At 33.7% G+C, this 17,007-nt stretch overlaps 1 protein-coding gene across 1 annotated transcript; it reads right to left on the bottom strand.

The window, feature by feature from the left end:
• Window positions 1–6,572: 6,572 nt before the first annotated feature.
• LOC119081275 (transportin-1-like) lies at window positions 6,573–13,865 on the bottom strand. Its single transcript, XM_037190031.1, has 10 exons — window positions 13,670–13,865; window positions 13,358–13,556; window positions 12,025–12,696; window positions 11,780–11,959; window positions 10,441–11,710; window positions 10,282–10,377; window positions 9,100–9,175; window positions 8,228–8,402; window positions 7,836–7,955; window positions 6,573–7,073 (listed from the first exon to the last, which is right to left on the bottom strand). Exons 2-9 carry the CDS (start codon window positions 13,454–13,456, stop codon window positions 7,848–7,850), a joined length of 2,676 nt encoding a protein of 891 aa, XP_037045926.1. The 5' UTR covers window positions 13,457–13,556; window positions 13,670–13,865; the 3' UTR covers window positions 6,573–7,073; window positions 7,836–7,847.
• Between the last annotated feature and the right edge of the window lie 3,142 nt (window positions 13,866–17,007).

The raw sequence follows: 17,007 nt of genomic DNA, 5'->3' as shown, positions 1-17,007 counted from the left end.
ATTATGGGAGCTAAATAACGTCGTTTTATTACTGCGAAATAAATGTTCAAACAAATTAAGTAATAGTACATTCCGTACCTAGGACTAAAGGGCGACTCTGGAATAGAACACGCTAAAAAAACTTTTAGTCTGTTTGGACGGAGAAAAAGGGCGACGAAGTCACGCTGTTTTGGTCCTAGGTATGAAAAAGATTTTTCATACCTAGGACCCGAAAAGTACGTCTTCGTCGCTCTTTTTCTTTGTCCAATATAAAATAACACATTTCGTACCTAAGACTAAAAGTCTTTTTTAGCGTGTGAGAAGTTTCCAGACAGAGCCGTAGGCGAGGTCTGGAATCGAATACGCTAAAAAAGACTTTTAGTCCGTGGTACGAATAGTATTTTTCATATTGGACGAAGTCGCACTTTTCGGGTATAAGGTATGAAAAATACTATTCGTATCACGGACTAAAAGTATTTTTTAACGTATTCGATTCCAGACCTCTCACACGCTAGAAAAGACTTTTAGTCCTTTTTTTTAAGAGGGCAGACTAGGTGTGAAGTAGGCTATATATTGAAAAATTGGTTTTAAAATTAATGTAGACCATTTAATGAAAATCTGTTCCAGCAATTAGATGAGCAATATGTTTATCTATCTCTAAAAAATGAAAAACGATTTACAATAAGCAACAGTTGGAAGAAAACCGATTTCCAAAAAAATATTGCATAGCCTAACTTTAAGCGACGTTCATATTTTGGAAATCGGTTTTCTTCCAACTGCTGCTTATTGTAAATCGTTTTTCATTTTTTAGAGATAGATAAACATATTGCTCATCTAATTGCTGGAACAGATTTTCATTAAATGGTCTACATTAATTTTAAAACCAATTTTTCAATATATAGCCTACTTCACACCTAGTCTGCCCTCTTAACATAGTTTTTATTATCACTTCCTAGGTACGAAATGTACTATTATCTGCCTAGAACGATAATCTCGTACTTATCTCTCAACGGTAAATTTGTTTATATCTGTTCTCGACCCCGCACACCTTCGGCTTGGTACATAACTTCCAAATGGTCAAAATAAACATCTGGGACAGAGGTGCATAATCTACTGTTATATATCACTCCACTGTAAACTTTACAGTGTAAAGTGCACTTTATGGTACAGCAAAGCGAACTTCCAGACGCTATTTATACTGCACGAACAGCAAAATGGTATTCATATTAGCATAAATTAAATATCTATTATTGCAATCTGTTAAAAATGTTTACATCATTAGAAGTAACATCCGTTAACTGGCATACACCTTCATGGATACACTACTTTCGTAGCTCAAGACTTATGACACCACAAGAGTGAACTTCACAACCTTGTCAACCAAGCGATCAAGGGAAGTCACGCATTCCACTTACCATTGCAATGTTAGGTGGGAGAGAGGACTCACTCTAGTAAGTTTTTAGTAAATCAACAAAGCCTAAAATGTAGTTCAATGAAATATGCATCAACTAGTGTCAGTTTACGTAGGCATTTTTTATTAGTACATGAACTTTATTTTATGTGTCTCGGACAAGATTCTTAGAAATGAGATACAGTGTTATTAAAATATATTTACTTGATTTACTGACTATCTTTGGGTTTTCCTGGGTTTGTAGCGATAACTCGAAATTTGACATCACCGGTCAAAGTGAATCGTTCTCCTCTATGAAATGTAAAATGTGAGAACAGGAGAACTCTTCATCAAGCTATAATGAAGGTCAAAGTAAAGTTTCCTGCAGGCTCATACGGCTTTCTAGTAGTGTAAGCGATTTCTTTTCTGAGCAGTGTTGTTACAAGTATTTTATTTTCGTGATTTCCAACTATTTTAAAATCGTTACGACTGCTATGAAATGTTCTCCCTCTTTGGCAGCAAGGCAGATCATCGGGAGAGATACTGCTTTATCGAACCCACAGTACTCATATACCTTTAAGTAAAACAGCACATTTACATTCTTGAGTTTGTTTATTCTTAAAATCGGAAATGAAGACTTTATACTTCTGCAATCTACAATTTTTGCTAATTATTTTTTCTTCTTGTTTAGTTAATTTAACGCGCTGACACATACTCTCCAATTTTTTTTACAAATGGTTTTTATGATTTATGACTTAAATTTATAAATTCATTTTCGTTTTCAAATTTTCTATTTTTTTATTGTATTTCTGTTTTTTTATTTTTCTTCTGTTTTTGTTAGGAATTTTGTAGTTTACACATTTATAAAAATTAAGAAAAATTTTACTTTTTGAAAAAATAAATTTTTTATCTATTTTCATTTACATAGTTTTTTACTTCACTTTGATTTTGTTTGCACCATTTGCTTAATTTTTGGATTCGACATGCATTCCTAAAGATGAATATTGAATGATTCAAAAACTCTTTAATTAACCACATTCACACCACTATAATTTTGGTTTTAGTTAATTTCTATGTTTTTCTTTTTATTAATTCTATTGTTGTGATTCATTCATTAGAGTTGGGTTACATTTATTTAATTTATTTCTCTTGCTCTTTCTTTCCTAATTACTAAAATTGTATAAATCCTAAATTTAATGTCAAAGACGATCACCCGAAAAACGCGACGAAACGCGGCGCGGACCAAGTCCACGGTGGACTTGGTTGATAAGGTACGTACGATTTACTTAGTGTTTGATTTTTAATTAAATTCTAAAAAAAATCCAAAAACATATCGAAATGGTGCAGATTAAATATGGGATTTAAGGTGCACCACATCTGCATACTGTTAATGGTTATCATCAAATTAGAAAAAAAAGAATATTCAGCTTAAACGACTACATTTTCAGTTATTTAAACCTAATAACACCATAATTTCAAAATGTTCTCATTTACTAAACAAGAGATGTCCGATTGAATATTAATTTGATTTGAACCGAATTGAATTGATTTTTACTTAGATCAAAATGATAATCAGAACGACATCTCAGTTCGATTATAAGTTTTATTTAGACACTAACTACTTAGTTATTATACGAGAAATGAAAATCATAAATTACTCTCATTGCAAAATGCTAAAACAAATTTTTGGCTTTCAAATTCTTAATTATAAATAAATTAATGGGAAAAAAATAAATATTTGCAGATCATTAAAGTTAAAAAAAAAAATATTTAATTTACACTTTTTCTTTCTAGAGAACAAATAAAAAACAAAATTAACAAAATGAGGCATCTTTATTTCTTTTTTAAATTATCAAACTCAGTCCTTTTACTGACATTTTGATGGTTATGGTGTTAAAGAGGTCGGTAAAACGAACGCGACGCGACAAACCGAAGGATCTGGGGGCGCAGTCCTCACACGTTCGAAATGATATTAAATTGATTTCTTTGTAAAATGAAAACGCGACGAATTTTTTTTTATACCGACGATCACACGAATTCCCCATTGCTTTTAACTTTAAGATTTTCTTTAATTTAATTTTTACAGCATAATTTGTTTTTTTTTTTAGATAGTAACTAATATTTTTCTACGATTTTTTCACTTTTCTTTTTCTTCTGTATTAAGATTTCTTAAACGAAATATAAAGCACTTTAATTACAACGTTAACGCGACGATTTTCTGACATAATTTTCTTTTAAATTTATTTATTATTATAACCACGCGGCGGAATTTTTTTTAAATTGTTTTATATCGACGACGATTTATTATTTTTTTTAATTATATCTATATAATAATAGGAAAAAGAATTATCAAAAATGAAAAAAAAATTAAAAATTAAAAGAAAATTTGAGCACATAATATTTAAATAATTTGATTGGATTACATTTATTTCTTTAACACGACTTACAACCATTTTTTTTTTGTTTAACTTTCTAATAAAAATGTTCTTTAACACAGCTGATTTACACATTTTCATTGATCTTTTTAACTTTTCATTACTTTAAAAAAAATTAAATCTTTTGTTTCATCTATTTCATAATCAATAATTTTACATTTACTTTCTTCATTAAATATTTTAGCAAACAACTCAGTCTTATTAATTTCTGTTGTTTCATTTTGTTTTTGTTTTTTTTTCCTTTACTAATCTAATGGCACATACACTTTGACAGTATTCAAAAAATAACAAAATTAATTAATAGAAAAAATGAATTCAATAAATTTTGTTAATAAAGTCGAGACATTATAATTTGATCGATTCAATTCATTTTTAAATAATTGTAGTTTTTCAAGAAATCATTTCGAAAACATTACAGTATAAAAGCTTACACATGCGCATTAGAGCTGTTTCCTCGCGGCATACCTGCGGGTAATCCGTTCAAATGCACGTGTCTAAGCTTTTATATTGTAATGTTTTCGAAATGGTTTTTTCAAAAACTACAATTATTTAAAAATGAATTAAATAAGTAGAATAGATCAAATTAAAATGCTCCGACTTTAAAATTGATTTATAATTTTTTCACTTTTTTCTTTTTTTGTTTAATTATTTAAATATTAAATGCTCAGTTTAACAAAAAAAAAATATTTTTTTAATTTTTCTTTAAGTAATAGCAAAAACGCGACGCGACCCGATTTTATGTTTCATTTTTAGTTAGTTTGCTTAACAACGATTTATTTTTCATCAAATTTAACACAATATTTGTTCCTTTTCTTCATCGTTTTGAATAACTAAATAAATGCAATGAATCATGACAATATTGGTGATCTATCCGAAAGGTGCGAAAATATTATTCTCGTTAGAAGGAAGGGTGAGAACAAAAAACGAACTGTTAAACTGTAACGATTAACAACTAAAACTTGGATCGGAAATTTAATTAAAAAAATTAAAAATCAAATGGATGGGGGGTTTAGATCTTAAACGATAAAATGAAATTGAAAGGAGTAGAATGGAACGAGTTGAACCGATGCAAAAACAATTTATTTAAAATGGGTTGAAACCTTTTTTATCTGATACGTTTACATTCTCGTCTGAAAAGAATTACCGCAGATCAAAATCAAATATTTCTCTTCTCTTTAAGTCCCAATATTGAGTCATGATTCATTGCTAATATATCTGAAGGAGCACATGCACAAAACTCTTTTTTTTTTTACTTTTTTTTATTATATCTCTATCACAACAACAACAGCGAAGAATGTTTTGTTTTTATTGTTTGATATTGTGATATAGTGAAAAGTGTAGATACACTTTAAGTACTGGTCTAAGTGTCTTTTTTATGATTTTATGTCAACAAAGCAAAAATTGCATTGTCCATGAAATCGAAAATAGTTTCGAAGATGGGCGGATATGACGTGCGATGGCCTCATATCAAAAGTGGATGGATGCCTATGAGTTTTGATAAAAGAAAAGAAATCCAAACACTAAGTTAACAATAGTTAACAATAAGGCAGGCAGGATACTACACTCCTATAATTCTATCTGTAGGAAGAAAAAACACTTGAATTCGTAATTTAGGAAAATATCACCTCAAAGGGCGATCCAAAATTATCAAAATCTAAAGTTGAATTGTACGTAATAAGCATTCGAAGCTTAATTTTGAAACTGTTTCCCGAATGTCGATAAAATTGGTTGGATAGTGCGTAGATTACGATAATGTTATTCATAGAACACTGGTATCTACACTTTTCACTATAAATTTGATTGAAAACATTAAGTAATAGCTACTATATTATTTAAGTTAATTTCAGACATTCTATTCATTCACACAACGGTAGATTTTTTTTAGATTTTTTGTTTTGTTGAATATTTTATATAATCTGGTCTCACAGGAAAATATGTTTTTCTTGAAACAAAACAAAGCTATTGGATAAACTAAGACCACAAAAAGCGTTTCTTTACATTAAATTTGCTTTTTCCATATTCATTACGTTGCTTAATACCTATAAATTCATTGTTTACCAATGTATCTCCAATAAAATAACCTCAAAACCCGAATAGAAAAATTATAAATGGATTTTAAAAGAATCAACCCATTTAAGCGAAATGTTGCGTCCAGCCATTGGGAGGAGAGAATCAGAAAGAATTTCTTAGAATTTCAAAATACATCGACTTATTTTTGAAGATGATAAAAATGGTTACTCTTTAAAAATAGAATAAACAGTTCAAGGTCAATAGTAATGATTTAGGATTGGAAATTTAAGTGATTAAAATTTTACAACCGCTTATGAATTTTAATTTTAGTTATATTAGGTCCAGAACATCCATAAAGTAAGACTTTAAAGCAATGAGCTTGGCTTCAATAAAATTCATTCTCAATTAATTAAGGACCAAGACATCGATTAGAGAACTTTGTCGGCCGGCTGTTAGACAGTTGGTTGTTGAAACTTAGCCAACAGTTTTCGACTGTCAGCTGGTATGATCATGTTGGCAGCTAGCCAGCTGTGTTTCATAAAGACAACATTGGAAAAAATTACTTTTTTATCCGCACCCTCACCCCACGATCAACATTTTTCATTGTAAATTTTATATTCAAATTTAAATTTATGAAAGGGCTCCGGCGCAGTGCTCTAATGTAGTTATTTCTTTCTTATTCCTTCTATCCATTAATTACTGACAATGCAGTAAATATTTAGCAAATATTTAGAAAATTTAAAGACTACAAGATGTCATAAAGACAAAAGTGATAAACCCTATGACAATGATGATGGACACATTTTCTCTTTCGATTGTTAAACTTCGTAAAGAAATTTTTCGAAATAAATCTGTGTTGATGTGGGTAGTGGGCATCTATAAGGAAACTTATCTAAACTGTACCCAAACCATTCAAAATGTCAAATTGTTTTAACCGAGGGAACCAATTAAGAAAAACAAAAAAATTTACAATTATACGGCTCTGATACTAATATTTTTATCCTGCGTTCTACTTTCATTTGATTATAAAAAAAATATACGAAATTTGGTTATAGATAGATAGGTATTTACATTAAGACTGCAAAAAAAAATTTACTTAAATAAATAATTTGATCTAAATCGTGAAGTTAGTTGAAAAAAAAACATATTTTGGCATTGAGTTGGTTAATCAATGTGAGGATGTAATAAAAGTTGTTAAAACATTACCAATGACTTGCAAATAAAGATGATGCTTTAAATTTCATTTTGTTGTCTTAATCCTAGGAAAAAAAAATATTTTAAAATTAAGTCAGTACTTATATCAAGCGACACAGACAGCCCCATATCTTGAGATCAGATTGGCTTAAGCCTCGGCTTTAAGTGTGATGACGATTCACTACCAACTGAGGCATATGTAATATGTTTTGTTTTGTAGGTAGAGGTAGACCTTGTACTATAAGTCATACATTTTAAATAAATCAATTTAACAAACGAAGTGTGGAGACAAGCGTGTCAATGAAAACAAAAATGGCGCATTTACTCCATTACCATCTTTTGTTGAATCCAGGAAATTATAATAAAAATTCCGTGGCGAGGGTAGCTCATATTTTTCGGAACGGACTTGTTATCACTATACCATCTGATTGATTACAATTCGTTGTATTATACTTCGAGTAGTTAAGATAGAACAGAAAACACTAACGTGCGATTTGACCACTGATATGGAGGGACTAAATGAAAAATGTTTTAAATTATGCAATCACGGTCAATGAATCAGTAGATAATAAGTAAACCTTGCCTGAAAACTTTCGAAGTACCATTTTTTGTTTTACTGAAAAATCGTACGAGAATGGCAATTCTTGTCACGAACTTCACAAATTTATTCTTCGAATTTATTATCAACCTGTTTGCTAAACAAAACGTTTTGCTCTACAACGTCATCTATACTTAAAACTAAGACCACAGCCGATTTAAAGACAAAGTAACTAGGCTGTCATGTCTGAAAGCTATGAACAAAATCCAATGGAATGTTTCACATTTACCTGTCAAATTTATTAGATTTCATACATGGTAACCAATCGTTCTGATAAATTTGCTGGAAATTGGTCAACAAAGCTTCGCCAATTTTCTACACCCACCTGGGTTTTGAAACCGAGCAATATCTGAAACGGAAGTGAGTAGGAAATGTAAAATAATTTTGATAAAGCTCTCAGCTCGAAAAACGATGATGTTTGATCAATATTTGGAGATGTCCTTTTCCATTTGTTATTTTCTATCATCGATATCATGACAAACAAGCGCATCCGATAAAAACACATTGAAATTTCATTGTGTTGTAAATGCTGCGCACTTTATTCATGAGATAGATTTCCGATGTACAATTATTCCTTGAATGTTGAAGACAACACTAGAATGAACTAACGAAACCAATTACCTTTTGAATCATCTGATGTAAGTCAGTAGGTGGATTTGCCCATGAAGCAATGGCATCACAGAAAAATATAAAGTCCGGAACAACTCCGACTGGATTTACGGTTATCATGTGACACATTCCTCGGAAAGCTGAATCCTTTTCGTCATTGTCTCGTATGTGACGAAGTGATGTGCACCTAAACATAGAAAATCGCATCAAAAAATCGTATCAAATGCAACAGTCCATTTTGACGGTCATTTGTATTTTTAGTTGGCCATTTAATCATACAAAATACAACACAATAAATTATAAACATTTTGATTATAGAAAAAACGATATGTGAATAACACTTCATTGATCGAATTATTCATTATATAGCGACAGAGTTAGACCGATTTTGATTTCCAATTTCTTTTTTCATAAGAAATACGTCAGTGGCATATTTTTAAACACTTTGAATCTATAAAAATGTTAATAAAATTATAGTCGACACTAAAAATAAAGTAGCGAAAATACCTAACTGTATTACGAAACTAGTAAAAGCAAGTTTTTGATGAGAATTTTTTTAAACTTAATTGTGTTGTATGAAATATACAATTTTATGGCAAAATATATTTTTAAAAGAAAAATTCGATTTAAATATAGTTGTTTCGTTCTTGTTGAACATCCCCACCCGATCGCTAAACCGTCAAGTTGAATGAAATTGTTCTTACGGCGAACTCAATGACCCACCATTCACCACCAACTATATTTAAATCTCAAATTGTGGACAATTATAAAAAAAAAATGTTTTTTCGGTACAAAAATAAGGAATTTTTTTTTGGTAAAAACTAAACGTTTTCATAATCAAAAAATTATGTGAGATAATAAAATAAACATAAATTGTTACACACCACTGTCGTACAAATTCTTGTAAATAGGGCGCCACTTCAACAGGACACACATAACCTAGTCGACCGATTGTTATTGCTAAAAATGAACAAACAAGAAAAAGAAAGAAATATATAACTATAAATAATCATAAAAATTAGCATTTTTTAATGGTTTATGAGCTGAAATTAGGTAATAAAAAATATTTTCTGTTTTTACATAAACGAACCGAGGACTTAAAATCATATACACACATATGGCGACATATCACGTTTCCAAATTACTGAAATTATTCAACACTAATATGGGTCACTAAAAGCATTGATTCGACTTTTAAATGAGATACTTTGTAAACAGATTTAGAGATTTTGTAAAGAATGCATCGGTCCGAAAATGAAGGTGCATTGAGGCTGGAGATTTTGAGATAAGACATGTAATGGTGCTATACTGAAAATCATAGAGGGAGGAATGCATAAAAAATGCACAAAAAATAGTTCACAAGTTCCACAAAAAGATTCCCAGTGAGACAATGGTACTTCTTAAGCGATACATGTTGAAAAAGTACAAATTTAAGTCTTTTCAAGTGCTTGGGATTATTCTTCAGTCGTCGTAGGTAATTTGTTAATGGCACATAAGAAAGATAGAGAGAGAGAGAGAGAGAGAGAGAAAAATTACCTAGGAATCATTCACATTGAAAGATGTAGTCTCTAACCTTTTAGAAACGACTGATCATCTGTCATCAACAACAATGACAAAAATGAGCGTTGGCTTCTGGTTAATGTGATCGTATAATGAAATGTATATTCAAACGGAAGAAGTAATAGTTTTTTCGTCAAATATTAGTCTAACGTTTAACAGAAAAAGTAGGAGATTTAAACGTTACATGGCGATACGCTCGCCGTTTGTAAAATTTTACATTTATTAAACTGTCCGTGGGTGAACAACAGTATCAAAAAATTTCGACCAAAGTCAGAGTGCATCTTGGCTGTGATTATCTTAGGATCATCTGATCATGACGACATCGCTCTCATATTTTATAAATTTGAGATAAAGGACCGAATCTGTCTTTGCACAGTAAAACATTGACTGCCTTGTTGGTGTTAGTAAAATGTATTTAAACGAACTTCCGTTTCCTTCTACCAGAGACTAAAACACTGTAACTGACTACAATTAGCAGCAAAACAGAAAAAAATCGTTTGTATTACCTGTGTTCTCGAGCAGCGTTTTCGGCGTATTCGGACGATTGATGATGATGATTAATTTGCTCAAAACGAGTGGTATGAATGACCGAGTATTTTCACCTTTAACAGAATAAAAATTGGTCAAACTATCGATCGACTAGCATTTTGCATCACCAAATTTACCCAATTTCATACATATCTCGCCAATGGCCCAAGTTGCATTGTTACACACCGAAATAAAGTCCGGATTCAAATTTTGACCGAGAATCGGAAAGAAGTCTTGCATACACGGCGCTACATGTTGGAAGCACGCCTTTGTCAGATCGCCCAACAGTGCAAAGGACGATTGCCGCACCTCCGGCATAACATCTTGCATACATTGAAACAGCAGCGTCATGATGTTGCTATTCGCCACCAGCAATTCAATGTGTCCATCGAGACCTTCAGCCAAACCAGAGAGTAAATCAAGTGCGACGATCATTCGTTCCTTGTCCGGTTGTTCATATTGTCCCGAATTCAAATTGTTCACCATGTCCTGGTTGATCGTTTGTTGAATTAACGATATGCATCGATTGTAGACTGGTTCGCAGTATGGTAGAAAGCCAGATTGAAGTGCGGTTGCAATGCTTGACAAGCATTCCAGTAGTGGAAACAAATCTTTGTCATCGTCTTTGAGCATATTCCATTTTTGAATCAATGGGGGCATCAATATGTCTATGTATTCCGGTTTGTTCAGGTGATGACCAACTGAATCTGCCAACGTGCCAACGGCATCGTATAGAATGAGTAGATTCTTGTGTTGATATTTCGAGAAGGCGAACACCAGCGTTTCAAGGATGAAACTCAAATACGGAACTAACTCAGTGCAAGCTTCCTCCTCGAGGGTTGCGAATGCAGAGCATGCAGCTTCTTGAACTCGCTTGTTACTATCTAGGATACGTTTCAGTAATTCTTCCATCAATTGTTTCAAATAACGTTCATGTGGTTGATTGACCACCCAGTGAGCATATCTTGACAAAGTCCAACATGTAATTGAGCGAACCAGTGCTTTCTTATCAGATAAACTAGTGATCAAATACGGAATCAAGTCCGGCAAGTGGGTTATCATTCCCGACATACATCCCTCGGCTATTGCTCCTAATGCTAAAATGCCACTTTCCTTTATCTCCCACTCCGGATGGGAAAGAGTTTCCTTTAAAATTGGTAAAACAATCGGCAAACATTCGTCTCTAAACACGTTGGCCAACACATCCAGGGCGGCAGCACTGCATTTTCGTAGGTTCCATTCCGATAATGAGTTATCGTCGTCCAAACCACAGTCGTCATCGTCATCATCATCGGGATCGCCACCATTTTCCTCACCTGATTTTACCGTGTGCGTGCGCGATTTATGAAATCTGGGGCGAATGTCCTCCTCACGATCGGGCACCATTTCGTCTTCTTCAACGTCACCCTAAATGGAAACGAATTTTTTGTTTTCAAGCTTCTTCAGACTGCATACACTCATTCTGATGACACACACCTTCAGCAAAATGATATCGATTTCAGAGTATCGCATACCACGCACCAGCACTGGGGCTAAGCGAGGTAAATGCGGCGTGAGAACTTCCTTGCAGATTGTTTGCTCAGCCAATGTCAACCAAAATTCAGAGGCTTCAAGCGCTACGCTCTCATCCTGATCCTGTGTTCTGAGCAACATATACTGAAATCAAAGATCAATTAGTCAAAATTCGAGGGAAAACATTATTTTATCGTTTGCTAACGTACTTCGATAATTTGATTCATGTGTGGAATGAGACGATCCATGCGAACCTCTAACAACATCACCAAGCCCCTGCACACATTTTTCCGCACTTCATGATCTTCATCGGTAGACAAGTGAAACAAATTTTCAATGAATGTGTCAATGTGTAACATCAGTGCCTGAGTTCGATTCACAATAAACTGATTTATGCAAGCTATAGCATGTGACCGAATCTTTGGGCTGGTGTGCGTGAAGAATTGCAAAAATTTCGGAATCATAACGTTCAATGGCCTGTTCAAGGCAGCACTATCCAAAGCATCAGTTGAATCTTCGCAGATTTTCTGCAGTGCCCCGAACGCACCTTCACATATGTTGTAATCCTGTGAATCTAACATTTCGCACAGCGATGGTAATAGTTGCTGCCAATTTGTTAGACCCCCTTTGCTCGCTATTGTTGTAATCAAAATACCAACAGTTGCCCGAATCAGTGGTGATGGATCGCCAACGGCACGCAGACATTCGTTCTTGATGTATTCAACGATTTCCGATTGCAAAGTGTTTCCATGAGTTCGAATGTTGTTTTTGAGGATTAGGCCGCTGAGAGATCTTGTTGGTTCGTCTTCTGATTTCAATTTCGTTAGCACATATATGAGGTAGTTGTTAAAATCGGGGTATTGGTTCAGTTCCTCTAGTTTCTGAAATTAATGAACAAATTGAAACTTTAACACCGAGCAGAAATGTACAAAACAACATTAATACGGAAGTTGAGACACTGAAGTGTTTTCAATGTTAACTGTCCCAGTCGAATCGGATCCTAAATTTACCTAAATGAAATTTCATATTCTAGCAATGCGTAGTTTGCAGTATTTTAATTAAGAAATGAGGATAAAAGGTTTCTGATCAACACTATGAACCTTTATTTATTTGAATGAGTCATTTTTCTGATAAAACGCATCAATGTCGTAGATGTCAAATTCGGTTCAAGTGGCGAATTGTTTACCACTGCCGCGAGTTGCAATTGTTTCGTTTAAAATTTTACAAGTAAAATATTCCACTCATAACTCGGAATGCAAACAAAAACCAACAACCGAATGTTAGTGGAAAAACGCATTTCACGCGAACACCATGTTATGACGTTTATCCATATGAAAACAAAAAATTTCTATACTGCGAACGAAATGCTTCGATTCCACGCAAAATAAGGTTAAGGTTTCGTGTATGCGAACATGACAATTGAAAAATTATTTTCGTTAAACGCTGCAGAACTTAATGGCTATCAGGACTCTATTCCGGACTATCAGAGAGATTTACCGAACATCAGCGAACTAAAAAAAATGGATACAAAAACGCTCTTACCATTTGTACGGCCCTTTGAGTTTGAGTGTCTGGTGACTGCGACTCCCTCAGAATCGTGATGATCTGTTGCAGTCCTTCGTGTTGCGGTTCCCACGTCATTTTTGTTCCGATGTAATTGTTCTGTTTCGTTGGAAATGCACAAGTTGTTATTCGTTTCTTGATTTATTTGTTATTCCTTCCCAGACGGTGTGATGAAAATCTGATGATGAAAAAATCAATCGGAATTAAAACTCACCACACAAGATGGTGAATTGAAATTGTTTTTTTTTTCGTCTCTCGTTCGATAATTTTACAGCTTTCCAAGTCACTTACGTTTTTGTACACGTTTCTTGGTTTATTTATCAGTTATTTGTAATTTGATTTATTATTTTTTTTCGAATTTTAAAGTTGTTTATTATGATATATCTTTTTGCCAGATGTAGAGCAATGCTGTGTGTACACTTTTATTTTAATTGAGAAATGTAGCATCACAGTCTGGTAAGTATGTGACAGCGGCTGTATATCGATCGTCCATAAAAAAAACCCACCAAAAACTTATTTGAAAATGAGCGGCAACAGAAATATTTTTTGCTGTTAGTTCACTTTGTTGAATCCATATTCACTATTTTGATTAGATAGTGTTTCCGTTGAAAGTGTTGTTTTAGTTTAGAAATCTGGCCTTATGATATTAAAATGAATTACTACATCGCTCGTAGGTTTCTTTTTTATTGGCCACTCTTGTTCAACCACTAGATGCTTGATGTCGCTTCTGCTCGCGCTACAACTCGCGAAATTGCCTAAAATAAACCGCCCACAACAGATATGTAAATAACAAGTAAATCATTCCAGAAACGTCTTTGAGTTGCGTACTAAGTTAGAACGGCTAGTAACTGGTGAGTTCAGGAGCAACGGAGTGTATAGTTTAAGCGCAGATGCAGCGTCAAATAAAATATTATTTATCATTTTGGATATTTTCTTTTTAAGCAACACATGTAAAAGAAACTAATTTCCTCACAAAATTTTCTTCCTTACTTACTCAATTATTAAAACAGCACTGCATCGCCCGAAATAACAAACGTTTGGGATCTGATTCAGACCACTTTCCCCAAATCACAATCGCCGGCACCAAAGCACCTAGCAGGGTAATATAGGTTTTTACACGTCAAATAGATTAGTATTTTTTTATACCAATAATACCATTAGCAGCCTTAATGGTAATTTTGCAGTGACGTTAAGAAAAGAAGGTATGGAAATATTCGCATACTTTGATTAAAGTACTACTTTATTCTTTTCTATTACCTTGCTAGGTGCTTTGCCGGCACCTTTCAGTTTTTTTAATAGCAGTTCATCTCCTTCTTCGTTGGCTGAGCCCGAATACAAATACAAGTTCATCAAGCTCAAACACTGAAGACAATGTTTCGTCGACATCAACTCAAGCTGAAATAAGTGAAAAGACAAAAACAAAATTGAGTGTGGATCGAGTGTGGATACTATTTTTGGTGCCGAATGAATGAAGTTAGTGTTTGTGTTTCACCTCTAAGGGTGACGGCCCTTACCGATGATTACACTTTTTATAAAGGTCAAAGACCTATATTCCCACAAAATTTCAACTTTCAGAAACATATCTATCTCGAGCTATCACAAAAAAACTTTTATAACTACCCTTTGACATGCAATCACTTTTCACGTGTTCACTCCAAAAATGGGAAACTAACCGAAAAAGTAAAAGTTAGCTATTTCATAGAATTGAAAAACGATTCAAACGAGCTATTTTCTATGTATCCCTTCTATTTTTGGTTAAAAATAAAATAATATACGTCCCGTTAAAATTGCTTAAAGAAATGTTGAAAGTCCCGCACGAAGTGTACTCACCAAAAGACCGTATAAACAGCTGTGCAGCTTGGATCAATCCAATCAGGATTTGGCGAAACATAACGCTAAGTTAGGACTTTATAGCAGAATATTCTTAATATTGTTCAATATAGTCGTATATGGCTCAGTATGACTCTATATACAGAAAGATCTAAGTTAAATCCCTTGCAAAGGAATTTGTATCGTCTATATCGACAACAACGTCTCGCACTCAATGCTATTTTATATAACAACCGTATGGTTTGCTTAAAAAAACGGCCACTTACACATTGGAAAATAAAAGAGTTTAAGTTTTAAAAAGAAATAATTTTAACAAAAACAAAAAAAATTATAAAAATAAAATTTAATTTTTTATTTTAAAACTGCCACGTCCACACAATGAGAGGAATTCTTTCTTTTTTTGCTTCTAGGAATTACCTTACTAAGCACATATGTAAACGAGCCGTCGCGTCAGAACAGTCGGAGCGTTCGCTGCGACTGAGCCCCGTACGAACCCGTACATCTATTGCGTACGCGACCCTAGTTCGTCGGTCGCCCTACTCTTACCCTAAACCTACTAACCTAAAATTCTTATGAAATGTGCACGTCTTAAAAATTGCGCATAGCGCAATTACGAAGCCCCGTACGACGTTCCTTTCAACTGTAACCCAAACTTAAAAAATTTTGCAACAATTTATATTAACCTATATTTACCCATAAATAAACAATTTACGAATAAATATGCTAGTATATAGCTCAAAAGAACTATCTACACCGTTATATAGCTCAATATAGCTGTATATATTTATAAATAGATATCCATATTTGGGATGCTTGAAACACCCCACACACATAACCAATCACTTCCCACTGATCAGTAGCTTTGTAAGTATCATTTTCACCGATTTCTATTGTTTTTACAAAAATCCAAAATGGCGGCCGACGGCCATTTTGTTAGGAGGTAGAAAGTAGTACGGCTGCTTTACATTCGATAATACCTTTCAAACAAAAAAAAATCATGAAATTCGGTCAAAGTTTACTCGATATATTAACAAAAAACACCACGTTCACTGTACGGCCGAGTAGCCACATATAAGCTCACTCCAAGAGACCTAGCTCACGCTCCGGTAAACCGAATTCCATGAACTTTCCCTGATTGGTACGGTCAATAACTATCTAATAAAGCAAAATCCATCTAAATCCGTTCAAATTTGGCCAACCTACAAGCAAAAACGGCTTGCCGCCCTGTATCTAGTTCACACCAAGCGGTCTAACTAACGAGTCGATCATCCGATTTCCATAAACTTTTTTTTGTCGATCGGTATTGTAAATACCTTTTATTTGACGTATCACTTACATGTGTAGCCTTTGAATGGCCGCAGATATCTTTGGAAAACGTTAAATCACGTATGGGGCCCCAGCTCGGGAGGGGTCGACCTAAAATCGCCCATCTTCGAACTTAGCCTCACTATTTCGACTATCTTTCAGGGAAATTTTTTTTTTGAAATCGGATTTGATTTACTCAAGATATCGACGTGACAGACGGACGGACGGACGGACGGACGGACAAAATTTTTATTGCGGATTCGTTATCTATGAACATAGGCAAACACTTTGCCCTTACCGTCTGCTTCGAATTCCATCAATTACACACGGCATCGTAATCCTATTAGCCACTTGTACTTCGTACGGGGCTAAAAAGGCCACCAGATCAGCGTCCGATTTCGGCAGGCACGTTTTCAACAGAATCCCTCGTAATGTCCCAATCAACAGGTATTATTGGTTGTTTTGAGATTTAAGCAGCATATTGTATTGTTGTT

Source organism: Bradysia coprophila, unplaced genomic scaffold (genome assembly GCF_014529535.1).
Source record: "Bradysia coprophila strain Holo2 unplaced genomic scaffold, BU_Bcop_v1 contig_358, whole genome shotgun sequence".
Lineage (NCBI taxonomy): Eukaryota > Metazoa > Arthropoda > Insecta > Diptera > Sciaridae > Bradysia > Bradysia coprophila.
Note: the sequence above shows the minus strand (reverse complement) of the source record. Positions and strands in the feature narration are given on the sequence as shown.